At 48.8% G+C, this 14,294-nt stretch overlaps 6 protein-coding genes across 6 annotated transcripts; 3 read left to right on the top strand and 3 right to left on the bottom strand.

The window, feature by feature from the left end:
* Positions 1–34: 34 nt before the first annotated feature.
* NUU61_010056 (SDR family oxidoreductase) lies at positions 35–835 on the top strand (the record flags this gene model as incomplete). The annotated part of the gene is made up of 1 exon (XM_056660581.1): positions 35–835. The coding sequence occupies one exon, from the start codon at positions 35–37 to the stop codon at positions 833–835; it is 801 nt and encodes a 266-aa protein (XP_056507079.1).
* Positions 836–6,448: 5,613 nt separating this feature from the next.
* Positions 6,449–6,890, top strand: NUU61_010055 (uncharacterized protein; the record flags this gene model as incomplete). Its single annotated transcript, XM_056660580.1, has 2 exons — positions 6,449–6,580; positions 6,645–6,890. 2 exons carry the CDS (start codon positions 6,449–6,451, stop codon positions 6,888–6,890), a joined length of 378 nt encoding a protein of 125 aa, XP_056507078.1.
* A 1,023-nt stretch (positions 6,891–7,913) lies between these two features.
* Positions 7,914–9,289, top strand: NUU61_010054 (sterol homeostasis protein ARV1; the record flags this gene model as incomplete). Its single annotated transcript, XM_056660579.1, has 3 exons — positions 7,914–8,102; positions 8,161–8,214; positions 8,273–9,289. The coding sequence occupies 3 exons, from the start codon at positions 7,914–7,916 to the stop codon at positions 9,287–9,289; spliced, it is 1,260 nt and encodes a 419-aa protein (XP_056507077.1).
* Positions 9,290–9,725: 436 nt separating this feature from the next.
* NUU61_010053 (uncharacterized protein) lies at positions 9,726–10,292 on the bottom strand (the record flags this gene model as incomplete). The annotated part of the gene is made up of 4 exons (XM_056660578.1): positions 9,726–9,805; positions 9,887–9,939; positions 10,042–10,125; positions 10,282–10,292. 4 exons carry the CDS (start codon positions 10,290–10,292, stop codon positions 9,726–9,728), a joined length of 228 nt encoding a protein of 75 aa, XP_056507076.1.
* Positions 10,293–11,170: 878 nt separating this feature from the next.
* NUU61_010052 (BAR domain-containing protein) lies at positions 11,171–12,346 on the bottom strand (the record flags this gene model as incomplete). The annotated part of the gene is made up of 5 exons (XM_056660577.1): positions 11,171–11,203; positions 11,259–11,390; positions 11,446–12,007; positions 12,112–12,270; positions 12,327–12,346. The coding sequence occupies 5 exons, from the start codon at positions 12,344–12,346 to the stop codon at positions 11,171–11,173; spliced, it is 906 nt and encodes a 301-aa protein (XP_056507075.1).
* Positions 12,347–12,738: 392 nt separating this feature from the next.
* Positions 12,739–14,230, bottom strand: NUU61_010051 (uncharacterized protein; the record flags this gene model as incomplete). The annotated part of the gene is made up of 4 exons (XM_056660576.1): positions 12,739–12,785; positions 12,842–13,363; positions 13,426–13,522; positions 13,577–14,230. 4 exons carry the CDS (start codon positions 14,228–14,230, stop codon positions 12,739–12,741), a joined length of 1,320 nt encoding a protein of 439 aa, XP_056507074.1.
* Between the last annotated feature and the right edge of the window lie 64 nt (positions 14,231–14,294).

Genomic DNA, 14,294 nt, shown 5'->3' with positions numbered 1-14,294 from the left:
CCTTCCCTTCCCGCCCACCGAATCCATATGCAAAATGCCAATCTCTATCCCTAAAGCCGATCGACTGGCGAATCTGTTCAACCTAAAGGGCAAGGTCGTGGTCGTCACCGGTGCCTCCGGAACCCGGGGCATCGGCTTCGAAGCTGCGCGCGGTTGCGCCGAGATGGGCGCCGCCGTGGCCATCACATATTTCACCCGCGAGGAAGAAGCCAAGAAGAACGCGGTCCAGTTGGGGGAAGAGTTTAACGTCAAAGCCGTCGCCTATTACTGCGATGTTTGCGACTATGCCTCAGTCGAGAAACTTGTCCAAACTGTTATCCGTGACTTCGGTCAGATCGACGGCTTTATTGCCAACGCCGGCCAAGCGGCCGATGCGGGGGTGTTGGACGGCAATGTTGAGAGCTGGATGAAGATTATTCAGGTGGATTTGAATGCGCCATTTTACTGCGCAAAAGCCGTTGGGTCGCATTTTAAGGAGCGGGGGACTGGCTCGTTTGTGCTGACGTCGTCGATGTCGGGCCACATTGCGAATTTCCCCCAGGAGCAGACTTCGTACAATGTAGCCAAGGCTGGCTGTGTGCATTTTGCAAAATCGCTTGCCAATGAGTGGAGGGATTTTGCTCGAGTCAACTCGGTCTCCCCCGGGTACATTGATACGGGCCTGAGTGATTATATCCCCCAGCAGAAGAAGGACTTGTGGAATTCGTTGATTCCGATGGGCCGCTGGGGTGTGTCGAAGGAATTGAAGGGTCTTTATGTGTATCTGATCAGTGATGCGAGTACCTATACGACTGGCTCAGATATCTTGGTTGACGGTGGCTACACTACTCGTTAAATAGCAAATACCTAGAACATACATCACAAGAAATTTGCGATATGTAATTTCTCACTCGATATGTTGTCAAAATTTGACAGCAGGCTGACTTAGCACCTTTCCAATTGGCAAAGGCACAATCCTTGCACAATAATTGACTTTTGGCCTTATAGAATCAAATTCTCTGCCAATTACACCGCAAAATGCAATCACTTACCCAGCACTCACCATAAGACCCCGGTGGTGTACAAATCGATTGTTTAAAAATCCGACAGCATGGTACTAACGGCTTTTCTGCAAGGAGAATATGGTAGTCTCGGACGAAGAAATCGAACTCAATTAGGTTATCAGCCATAGATATATACCGGTGGCGCTTCCTGTGGAGGGCATGACGAAACTATGTAACAGCAAGCACGCATGTTGGAAGACAGAATACTCAAAGGCAGGAAACTTCTGGCGTTCAGGCCTAGAGCTGAATCGGAAACAGGAAAGTCTGGAGAACGGGGATGATTCTCGCCAGAGAGAACACATGTCTATGCAACGAAGTAAGCTTTGAACTGAAGCTAGCACCCAGTCAGGATGCAGTAAGTATCAATTGTAGCCATCGGCATAAATACCATGTGCATATAACATTCGCGAAGCCGCCTCTCTAGCGCAAAAGCTGCGGGATTGTGCATGGAAGGGGTTTCCAAACTTCCTCCCTAAGCTTGGCTGTAATAGCCAACTTACATTTCCCACTAGTTCGACCCACTCTATCTACTACCTCGTCGAGGGATTTTGTTGTGTACATTGCGCGTTTACATAGATTCTAGGTGCTGCTCTTTGATCTGCGGTTCGAAAAAGACGAGATTGCCTTCCACATTGTCCCGTACCTACTTGTCTTGATGGAGCCGTGCATCATTGTGGGACATCCTGCACGATGATGGAGATTGTTATGTATGTCTCCTCATCTGACCATGGAGGCCCCATTTGTCTTCAATAGTAGCCGTCCCCTCGAGTCGGACCCACAGCATTTTCAGCTGAGGGGACGGCTAGTACAAGAGTACACATCCGATAAATCCCAATGGATCCACTCCAGCTGAACTAAAACCGTCCATCTTCCATCTCAGAGAGCTGAAAATGCTGTGGGTCCGACTCGAGGGGACGGCTAGTACAAAGCACACATCCGATATATCCTAATAGATCCACTTCAGCTGAACTAAAACCGTCCATCTCAGAGGCGAGAAATCTAGTTAGATGTTGAATTTATCATCAGCCATTACGGCATGCGTATCTAGCCGTACTTTTGACGCTTGTCTGTTCCGTGCACCGACGGTGGCTGGCTGGCAATTGGGTATCGATCAACCGTCATGAATAATGCACGGTAACTAACGCAAAAGATATCTTTAGACTAGGTCTGTTCACGATAGTGCCTTCGATATATAGTGAAAGAGCGCCTCCTTTAAATATGTCTGGTTAGAACGAGTGGCTAGTATCTCAAGGTAACATTTAGCACTACTAAAGTGTACGTATATGTCCAAAGGCAAGCTAGCCAGGTTCATAGAGTAGGTTTTTTTGCATGAACGGTAAAGCAATCTAGGCTGCCATAGTTTCTTTCGGAAAACCCTCCTGAAGCAAAAGTATAGGAAACGTCCAAGGTTCCTGGAGATGTCAGCTCTTGCGCACCGTTCGTCATTGTGCTTTAGGTTGATTTAGGGCGCCGGGAAGGAAAGGCGGGGAGCTCTCTTCACCGGTATTCTTAAGCTATTACCCCTACCCCACACGTTCCTAGGACCTCTAAAGCTAAACTCAAAACTCCACCGACACTCAATTTTCGGTTTTGGCATATAATGATATCGAGCATTTGTTTGATCCGTGTGTCCAACAGCATTTCATCCTAGGCTTTTCACTTGTTCAACTGACCGTGGACGGTAGGGGTTTTCAAATTTGAATTCTACATATTTAATCGACTGGCCTTGGGTAGAGCCTGGGTTTAATATCTTGGGACAAGTTGAAGTAGGTAGTGGCACATCCTTAGCGTAATTCATTGTGGAACCGATCGTCGATCTATTGAACTTGAATAATAAATTAATCGGAGCTAATATTGGAAATTCCACAACTATCTTTTACTAGGTAATAATAAAAGTGATAATAGCGAAAGTCTACGTGCATCCTCATAACAATTTGGAATTATTGAACTGCTTTTACAAGGAAGGAAGGGAGGGGAGACATCGGACGGCTGGTACATCAGGCTACCCTCTCAAAAATGAGAGCTTCAGTCTTCTTTCCAGATAGACTCGGTCAATTTTACTCCCATGCTCTCCTCATGGTCAACCATTCGGAATTTACCAGGGGATCGAACGCTGAGCATACCATCTCCTAGTCTCCAATTCGAGAAAGTCCCTCATGTCCTGGACGAGGCGGTCTTTCTCACTCTCCCTCAGAATCACGGTTGACAATGGCCTGATCTCCAGTGTGGACCTTTTGATCGTTGGGGTAATGTTGGGCAGCTCAGTACAACATGTCGACTCGTATCATTGATCGAAGAAGGGGTCCAACGAAGAAAGACTATGCCGATGGGCTACAAAGTCGTACTTTAGAAATACTAGAGAGCTTTGGCACTTGGTATTGTCGATGTTGTAAAAGTTATTACTTTTTTCCACCCTTTCTCCTGTCAAATATAATGTCGGCGTTGGTGACCGCCGGATAGGAGCTTTTATATTCTCGAGAAATTGCGTGGGAGTTGGCATTACACAATAGCAGCCCTCGGATTTTTACGTGAACAGTCCGGCACAATGTCGGTATAGAGTCAAAGGGTTTAGTCAGAAACTAACACCTTTTCGCTGGATCGCTTTTCTTAAAACATGCTTTCCTTGTCGATGGCCTGGGAAGACAAATTTCAACACCGGCTTATTAGAAGATCTATGCAATAGAAATTCTAGCTCGGGCTCACCAATCGAAGGGTCTGAACAGTTAGGAAAGAGCAGTATACCCTGCAAATGGTGCCGAGAGACAAAAAAGTTATGCGATACCAATCTTCCAAGCTGCTCAAATTGTAAGAATGAGCAACTTTTCTGTTTCTACGTTGGGCCGACTCTGCCTATTAAAAACTCTTTCGGATTATAACCATACGAGCCACCCATCCTACCAATCATTCTTTGTATGTGAAGTCACGCTGAGGCTCCGATGTGATATTTTTGATCTTTGTATGCGTTGACGGAGAAGCGGAATTGAAACCCAAGTAGTCGAATTATGTGTTTATGCCGTTGTTTTATTGGATAAGAGGATCATAGAATACTATTTAGCACGATGTGTAGAAAGATCATAGGAAACCAGCATAGACTTTTTTCTAACGAGAAAACTTGATTTTTCTTGCTGAGGAAGACGGTTAATTGAAGGTATTAGAGGGAAATTTGGGGGGTAGAGAATATTTACGTAATACCGGAAATTTTGAACACTTACAGGACTTAGGCGATCTATAAAATCAGCGAGCACAAAAATTAGCAAGGAAAAACATCAGCTCTATCCTAATTTTGTTGGAGGCTAAAGTTAGTGATTAGATAAAGTTCTAGTGTCCATAAAAACTTTTTTATCTGGAATGTTCAAGTCGTTTGGTATTACGTAGATTCCTATTCTACTATATTTTGCTAAGCCAGTAGTACTACTCCTCTCTATATACGCTATAACCTAAACGATTCACAATCCATCACTATTTACCGTCGAATTTACTTAGCGAGTTAGGAGCAATTCTCTTAACGCCACTTTTTATTTACGTTAACTATTTAAGAAAATAGGTATAGTTAATACCTAGCGACCTAGTCTTTATATAATATACGTGGTTCTAGCTTATAGTACTATCGCTTATTTAAAAGGTATTTTGTAAACGAGGCTCCGATCCCTTAACTAGTTTTGGTACTACGATACAGTAATTGGGCTTTCGTCTTTTCCTATTTACAGACTAATTAATCTCAATAATATCTGCTCTTTGGTGGAATACAGCTTGTGCTTTAAATAGGCTATTATATTGTAGATATATTCTTTCGGCATAGACCTATTTTTCTGGGCGAGCCGAAACTAGGGCCATATGTACAATTCATGTGATTATGTATTCGAAGGCTAAACTCCTTTATTTTGAGGGCTTATCTTATGTCGGAGACATCCGAACATATGCTAAACCCATCATTATGTAGAAACTTGGGAAGCGCTTTATAAATGAAGAAAGTTTTGAGATGAAGCACTAAATAATACCACCACCTACCCTAGTATACGCACTCGCTTCGCACGCACCATTGACCTATTTTAGACCCGATTAGTACTTGCGGATGGCTCTTAGTCTATCCGAATTAGGCTCTCTTAATGTTCTCCTCCTATCGTATATAACGGAAGATGAATTAGACCTCAGCTAGCAAGAGTATGTATGTGACTATTGGATGATAGCCTAGATTTGAGGGGACAGGTTAAGAGATAGCATCAGAGTGAAGAGTGATAATAATGCCAATGTTTCTTGAAATATGCTTATAATTAGGCGAACTAACTAGAATTTGTCGGTGCTAGCTATTGGTTCGGCCTCTTGTATAACGAACGACTTTGTTGGCGGGTCACTCTTGTGGCTACGCTGTCTTTGGTACTCGTTTAGTATGTAGGTTTATAAGTTGTATGGCCGATCTTGATTTTTTTGCTGCTGTCTATTACCTCTGCCATGAATGCAAGCATAAACTCTTTATAATCCTATTCTCAAAATCATATATATTGACTAAGAGGCGCAATGTTGACTAGTCTCCCGTAATGAGTTCTAGCATGGGTTTCAATTCTTCTCTTTGTATTGTATATGTATGCCTTTTCAACAGACCAAGCGCTGCTGTCCCTATCCAGACTCCTAGTTACCTCAATTATTATGATCCAGTGATTAGCCAAGACAATATTGTGCTATATAACGATTCTATTAGGCCTCGCAAAGTCAATATACTTGTCCCTGGCGTGGAAGAGATCAAGTAGAAAATTAAATAATCTGACCGAGTTTGTGCAGGAGCAATAGAATTAGTTTTAACTGAGGCAGAGGCTTTCGCGGGCTATAATGTGATTCCGGCTATGCTTTTGTAAGTTTATCTAGTGCTTTAGTATGATCGGAGTAATCATTCCAATTAAGTAGTAATTGTGATGAATGAAACGAAAATCGAGCCTAGTCCTTTTTGAGATTGGATACATTCTAAAATTTATATGTATTGGAGTTATCTATATCCCTCGCCATTAGGATCGAGCTCTGCCAAACTTTTCTCCAATTTTTGCACAATTTGCAAAACCATTATCTAAGTGATCTAAGTAAATAACCTGAAAAATACTACTACTTGGACCGAAGTGGATGATTCCACTGGGAGTAACTTAGATTTCTCCTAAAAGCAAAGCCCTAGATGACGAAGGTGACTCAGAATTAATGGATCAGACTTATTATGACTTCATCTTGGGTTGCCATGGTTCCCATGGTTCCCATTGTCGTCATGACCCCAGATTCATTTAATGAACTGACTATAGCCAGTCTGACATCATTGGTATCGTGTGATAAAAGAGATTGACATCTAGTTGGCTCTCAACGGGCCATTACCACTTCCTACATCCTCTATCTCCGCTCAGACGAAACGCCCCAAACAAGAGAAAAACATGCCAGATACGCCCAGTCGCAGTGGCCAAACCTCCGCCGTTGCCGGCGGCAGTAGTGCCGTGCCTACACCTGCCAACAACGTCAATGGCCCAGAACGCAATATCGATAGCCAGGGAAAAGAAGACGTTGATGTAGGTGTCTAATAGTAGCACGATTTCACTACTTACTCCAGCTAATAACATGTCTCCATTTCAGGCAAGCAATCAGCCAAGCAATTTTAAAACCACAACAGGACAATTCCAAGGTTTACACGATCAGAAGGCCCACGCCGACGACAAATACAATACTCGGGAATACCACGCCACGCAAGATATCAAACAGACAACTGTGAATGGCGAGCCGACTTGTGCCACCGAGGATCATAGTTTCATGGGAGAGCAGCCTGGGGGCAATGATACGCTCCCTGGGTGGGAGAAGTTGAAGAATATCTTCGGGAAGTGAGCTATATATTGGTGCTTTCCCATTGCGCTTGTACCATTATTTGTGTGCTGTGGATGATCCAGTAGGGTAAAGCAAGCCCTGCACACCACTTTGGGAACGCCAGGCTCAATGCGCGTAACTTGGTCGAAATGCTTACAAAATTGAGCGCAATGTTACTTCGATAACTTTATTTTAGACCATCCATCACCATTTAGCACTTGACCATATTCTGTCTTTTGCCACCGAGTCGAAAACCTCCTGGAATATTCGGGCTTATATACTATCTAGTTCCTTCTGCGGTCTGGTTCGACACACCGAAGTATCGTTGAGGGTTGTTGTGCGAGAATGTCGACACTACGTCGGGAGCAGTGAAAGGCTAACTGGTTAGTATGTGCTTGCGTCTCTGGGATTTTGGATCTATTCACAATTTCGAGGGTATTGTACCGAGGACTGGAAGTTGATAGAAGGGGCTCAAAGACCGATCAATGGACCGCGAGGACATGGTCTGAGATTCGATGTTCATGGCACAAGTTGGCTGGAGTTACAGGGAATTTGGCTTTTCGTGGGGATCAGAGTGATTTCTTTTTTTGCAACGCGTCGAGGTGGATTTCCGTGAGAGATAGAGGGTCACGTCAACCCGCGGGTACCCAAAAGCCCTGCGACAGTAAAGCAATGGCGAGGGTGCTTCTACACTGACTGGCCAATCTTTTCATTTCTGGAAATTATAGAATTAAAGGAGTCCGGAGAGGCTTGGTATCAATAATGGTCGATGTGTTCTCAGTGCCGACGCTGGGATACAAGAGTGTTCGGAGAGTGCACTTTTTGCTGGTCAATTGCATGAACATATATAGTATACATATTCTTGAGGTGGTGACTAAATTTTCTGCGTTGTGGTGTGGAGGACCAACAGCTGTAAATACTATAGGTCCGACTTCAGGGGACGACTAATCGTTATATCTAGGTGCATAAAGTCATCTGCCATGACCCTCACCGCCTGCGATCACAGACGCGAGCTCCACGCGATGCACTTGGCCTCGTCACACCATGCCCATCTGCATCGAATGCTCCTATCCAGTCTCTCATCTCTACAGCGCGTATAGTCGTGCCGATGACCGCTCCCTGGGCAAAGGGGTGCGACTGACGCAATGTCCGCGCTGTCAGCGCTTCGCCGACAAATACGTCGAATATGATTTCGTCGTGCTCTTCATCGACCTCGTCCTTATCAAGCCACAGGTAGAGAGACAGCGACAATGAACTTGGAAAGCACAGATTGCTAATTCAGCGGGACCAGGTTTACCGACACCTCTTGTTTAACCGACTAGGGCGAGCCGACAACCAGTTTGACGTGAGTGGGCGTCCCCATTGACGATATGAATCATACAGCTGACTCGGTGGCATTTTAGCGGTCGATTGTTCGCCTCGGCATTCTCCTGCTTCTCTTCGATGTCTACTTGACCTGGGCGCGCCTCGAAAAGGATCCCTCACTGACTACGACCTTTCTCGCACGCGCCCCCATCGTCGTACAATACCTCTTCTTCCTCAGCCTAAATGCCACCGCCACCCTAGCCCACCACCTCAGCGTGCGCCTGCTGGCCTCGATCCTGGTCCCAGCATCTCGTCGACCAGGTGGCACAGATACCAATAATGGACATTCCAATGGCACCAGCACCAGCGTCGACCCAACCCAGCTCCCTTTGGGACCCCCTACACCTACCGCCTGGGCTTCACCATCTCCGCAGCCATCCAATTCAGGATTGTCTAACGACGTGACGTCCCCGAAAGACTCATCCCCTCCACCGCAAGGCCCACACATGGCCTCAGCTCCCCGACCAGCACCGCCTCTCCGACAAACCTCCACAGCACCGCTCCAGAGAATCAAGCCCCTCCCACCACCCACAATCGCCAGTCCCGCAGCAATCAGCACAGCACTGCTAGTCAGCAGCTGCGCGAAACTCTTTCCCATCCTGCTCGTGATCTGGGGCACAGACAACAGCCCCAGCCTCTCGGACATCCCCGCGCACAGCCAGACAGCAGCGCAGATGCGGTCGCACACCCAGCCCATCGGCGCAGCCCACGCAGATCTGTCCACTACTGCAGTCCTATCCGCAAAAGCCGCGTTGTCGTCCTCACCACCCGCATCGCCGCCATCTGCCTCGTTCCTGGAGTCCTGGCTTGCGGCGACGGCTGCGTCGCTGCGCTCGTCGACGCCGACGAGCTACCTCACGGGTCTTTTTGATTTGCTTGCCTCGCTGCTTTCTCTCGGCGTTGTTGATACCCACCTTGTGCTCTTGAGTAATATCGAGGCTTTGTATATCCTTCTCGGATGTGGCTATCTGCGTGCTGTGGCTGTGGCTGTTGCGGGCCAGGTTGCACGCTGGGCGGTGCAGAAGGTGATATTAGGGGCTGTCGGCATTGGGTAGGGTTAGAATATGCGATTGCCTCGGATGTTACGGATCGTTATAGCAGATAATACCTAAAAATTAATTCGTACTATATCCATAGATATCCCTTCCTTCATAGACCATACCTAAAATAAGCACTTCTATGCATCCATACTAGCTAAAAGGAGGGGATAGATTGGACGAATCCATTGAGAAAATGCAGACTTGAAGAGAACATATCTAAAAGGCTATACATACAGAACACCCGCAAAAAAAAAAGTGCATATGCATCCCGTAGTTGCATTTCATCACCATGCAGAGTAGGCAAGTCCCATCACAGGGGGTTTTTCAGTCATAATATATCTGACCGCAGGCGCCAGTACCTAGCCCTCGCAACACGAATAACACGAATAACCCAAATGACCTACAAAATCACCAAAAGGCATGAAAACAACACAAAAGAGTTACAACCGTTTTACTCCGGTACTCGGTCAGGCCGCATATCGGATCTCTTGGGCGTAATGAGCGGATGCCACTGTGCGAGGAAGACAATGGCTGTAACGAGGATTTGTCAGTTTCTCTCTCGTGGGGAGAGATTAATAGACTTAAAGAGAGGGAAAGGAAAGAGATACGCACCCCACATCAAATAACAAGAAATAAATGAAAGGATGAGGGTGTTCCGCCAAAGTCTAGGTATGGGATGAGGAAGTTAGCCTTTGAGTTCTGGCGACTTGGCACACGGAGATTGCATGTATAAATTGCCCATGTATAATGATCAGAGCAAAACTCACGTCTGGTTATCGCCCTTGGGGCTGAGGAACCAGGCTGCCAGCGATGCAGCCACAACGATGATCAGGCCGATGATGAGACTCCAACTAGGGGAAAAGGTTAGCACGGAGAGTCGCACAGGAAAAGATAGAGATAGAGGGAATGGAGGACATAGAGAACCATATCACCATGCCCCAGCTGTGCTAGTGCCTGGTAATCTGGCCCCCGCCTGTCCTCGATCTCGACAGGGAGACAGAATGTACCCGCTTGCCATTTTGTCGCTGTTTCGTCTCTTTTCAAGTGAATTTCAATATCGGAATAAGATCGATTATCCCTCCAACGTGTGGTGTATGCGTCGAGGGTAGAAAGTGAAGTGGCCGAGCTCGAGGACCCCGCAATAAATATCGTGCTTGGAGCTTATTTTTTCGTGTGTATATCCTCGAAATAATATCCTAGTCCAAGAACATACAATCGTTGCGGGTGGAAAGTCGGGTGACTGGAGGGGTAATCTGTAGAATCTGGAGTTTCGAGGGTGGTGGCAGAGCGTCGGAGAGGGCGTTGCGCTTGAGATATGGAATTCGGACGGCAATGATATTGGGTGTGCTGAAGTATTCAGACGCTATTCAAGTCGAATGCGCTTCAAGGACAGTCAAGAGCGATGTTCACTTGATGGCGTGAGGACGGAGGTCGGGGAAGGAATTACAGTCGACAGCTCAGATGGTTGAACGATCAGCGCAGCGATAGCAAAGACCGAAATTCTTCTGCACAGATATCCACACGAAAACCTCGAGGAATGGGCTGGGCGGGGTGTGGGTTGGAAGAGGGCGAGTTGATGTTGGAGCTCCTGGAGCTAGCCGGATATGGATGCCTCAGGCAACCAGGGCGGTCACTAAACTGGGCCTCCAAGTACTGAGACCTATTTTGTACACTATTCATGGATACCACTACAATATGATGATTATAGTAATACTTCCCCCCTCGAAAGAGTAGACGAAGGTCATTGCACTGCGCTACGACATGTATACAATTTCAGGCGCAAACAAGACTGAACAGAATCCCTTTGGACAACAGAAGCAGAAGGGTTTAGATACAGAGAAAGCCGAAGCTGCTCAGAGGCTGGAACAAAAATCAAAAAAATCATACCCAAAGCACTTATGCGCCTTCACGGCTCTTGCGGTAGCTGGCCTGGAGGGGGTGGTTAGATTCAGGTGTCCATCTTTTCAGCCACAAGAACACTTACCTCCTGCTCGACCTGCAGTGCATCCACAGTCGGGGCAAGCTCGCTGAGGATCTCGTAGGCCTTCTTGTGGAACTCGAGTTGGGCGGCGATCAGGTCGGCAAGGTTGCGCAGGGGCTCGGGGGTATCAAGGACCTGCAGGCGACATTAGCACAGTTCTTATAACAACTAGACGGAGAAAGAAACGCACATTCTTCATCACGCTCACGGCCTCCTCAGTCTGGCCGACAAACTCATCCTCAGCCTGCTCGATCTCAGCGCGGGCCTCCTCGCCCAGGTTGTCAAGGTCACCGTGGGCGGCAGCTTTCTTGCTCGCCTTGACCGAGTCAAGCATCAGACGGGCATTCTCAACGTTCTTGCGGGCCTTGGCGGCGAACATCAGGTTGGTGTTGAGGGTAGTGTTCCAGCCGGCCAGGAAGCGAGACTGGATCTGCGCGTCCTGGGACAGGCGAGCCTCGCCGACCTTCTCCTCGGCCAGGGCATACTTCTCCAGCGCAGTGGCGAGAGGGTCCTCACCCTCGACGCTCTGTACCAGGGTCTGCGATCCGGCGAGCGAGGCGCGCGCGATCGCGTGGTTGAAGGTCTTGGGTTGCGGCTTGGCGGACGGCGGCGCCGTCAGCGCGGCCTGGGCCTCGGCGGGAGATCCGGCCTGCGACAGGAGCTGCACCTTCTCGTTGATGGTGCGGCCCAGGTCATTGAAGGATTCGCGGATGTTGGGCGGGTAGTCGTAGGCTTCGTTGGAGTACTGCGAGCTGTGGGTTGGACATTGCGGACACCCCCGCCGCGGGTCAGCGAATTCTTTCGTTTCAGCGCAAGGGGTACGCGGTTTTTTATCAATAGTGGGGGAAATACTCACGTCACCTGCAACAGCTTCTGGTGGACAAGCTTCAGCGCATCGACGCGCTTCTCAAGCTCGATGTATTCATCGGGGAGCTGGGTCTTGTCTTCGGCTTGGCCCAGCTGCTCCTTGATCATCTGCTGGGTGCGCTGCGCGAAAGGCGTAAAGTTCGCACTACTCAACCCAACGAAAACACACAACACCGTGTCAGTAGGCGATGATTCCCACGCGACTAGGAGACGGGGTACGCCATCCGGGGCAGTGAGATATAGGGGGTGTCAGGTCTGAGGCTGCGCTCACCTGAAGTTCTTCCCGAAAGCCTGTACCCGATCCATGATTGGTTATTTTCCGCGAGTTGAGAGTGTAAGCAAAAGGATACAGAAACACAGAGAAGAGGGTGATGGGGAGGGAATCGCGCCCTGTTGGAGGCTGCCATCCCGCACTGGCCCTGCACCGCCTCAGCCGCACCGCCACTGTTTCATCTACGGGACGTCGATTTATGATATCAAAAATCCATGAAATAAATGAAAGAAATGAAATCAAAGTAAGAAATACAGAACATCCTGTTCGCCTGTCCCAAGTCATGCCATCCAAATCACATAGAAATCATCCGTGCGTAAATCAAAAAGTAACCATGGGGGCCGTTCAAGTCAGCGTGGCCATCATCGCACGCATAATCCGGGAGTTCGGTTCTAAAAAGGGTTAGAGCATTAGAAAATCAAAACCAAATGAGCTTCCTATAGCATACCTTTGCGCTCTTGCTGCCGGATTTCGGTCACTTCCTCCTCATTGCCCCGATTGTCAATGGTGTCCATTTCGCGCCGCTGGGTAATCTCTATCCCGCCTTGTCGCTCCAGTCGAAGGAGTCGCATCTCCTCTTCCAGATCGCGAATATAGTTACTGACGTCATTATCGCTGTGGCGGGGACGTGCGACGATGGCTAGAGGACCGGGGTGAAGCCTGTCAGACTCAAGGCGCTCCTCGTGGCGTCGTGGTTCAATCAATTGCACGGGCGATGACAACCGACGGCGTCCATGGACGGACACGGACCGCGGTCGAGAGATGCCTCGTACCCGGGGTCTTTCTATCAGCTCCTCATACTCGATATCTGGACGGCGCGAGTGGGATCGATATCGCGATGGCGACGCCTCAACAATAAAGGCATTGTGGCTCGAGCGCGGGGAATGGGCATCGACAGTCAAGTGTTCTGTCATTAAGCGCTCCCGAGGCCAATCTCGAGCCGGGGAAGCGGGGATATGGAGAAATTCGGCTGCGAAGGATGGTTAATGGGGGGGTTGTCCTTAATATTAGAGAATCGACAGTGCCACTCACTTTCCGTGGGAGAGGGCCGGCGGAATTCCCGACTCAGACTGATCACTTCGTCGATCTGGTCCTTGGATAAGGCCACCTGGATCACAATCACATCGTCCTGTCTCAGGTCAGTACTGTGGGAAACCTTTCTGGGAAAAAGCGGAGATCATACTTCCTCCTTGAACGGATACCCCAAATCCAGGATGGCATGGATATGCACAAGCCGGCGTGGGAGACGAGTCTTGCCTTTGCGCGGATACGGCTTGTCCTCGTGCCTCTCGCGGTGATGGGCCCCGCTACTCGAACGGCGTCGACGATCAGCCATGAGTTCTCTGTCACGAAGTTCTCTGTATTCCTCATCGCCGTAGTAGTCGGGCTCTGCGATTCTTATATCCTCGTAGACCTCGCGCTCACGATATCGTCCCGGCGAGTATCGCCGAGGGGGCGGTGGTGCAGGCACCCGGGCCATACGCGGGGCGCGGTCTGCATCCATTCTGCGGCGTGGAGGACGATCGAAGGTATCAAGAGACGACTGCCGCCTAAGGAGACGGGGTCGTTGGAAGGAGGGGCTTTCGTCACGGCGACGACGGCGGTCATGCGCCACCAGGGGACCAGCAGGCTGAACCAGGTGGTCGTCTTCATAGTATCGGCCTGGAGCCCGTGCCGGCGGGCCGTATAGGTCGTCTTCGCGCAGACGAGACTCGAATCGCTCGCCCTCGGCGTGGCGGGGTCGTTCGGCTACCGGGGGACCCCGCGAGTACCGATCATAGCGGTCGCGGGAGTCGAGGGTGCCTGTCGACGACCGATAATCGTCATAACGAGACATGACCGAGAACTATCGCCTGATCAACAAATCACAGTCGCAGGTGGTTCGGAGAGAATGAGGGAAC

The sequence above is a fragment of the Penicillium alfredii genome (assembly GCF_028826965.1).
Source record: "Penicillium alfredii strain IBT 34128 chromosome Unknown utg000012l_segment0_segment0, whole genome shotgun sequence".
NCBI classification, from domain to species: Eukaryota; Fungi; Ascomycota; class Eurotiomycetes; order Eurotiales; family Aspergillaceae; genus Penicillium; species Penicillium alfredii.
The sequence above is the reverse complement of the archived record's forward strand: the minus strand, read 5'-3'. Positions and strand labels throughout refer to the sequence as shown.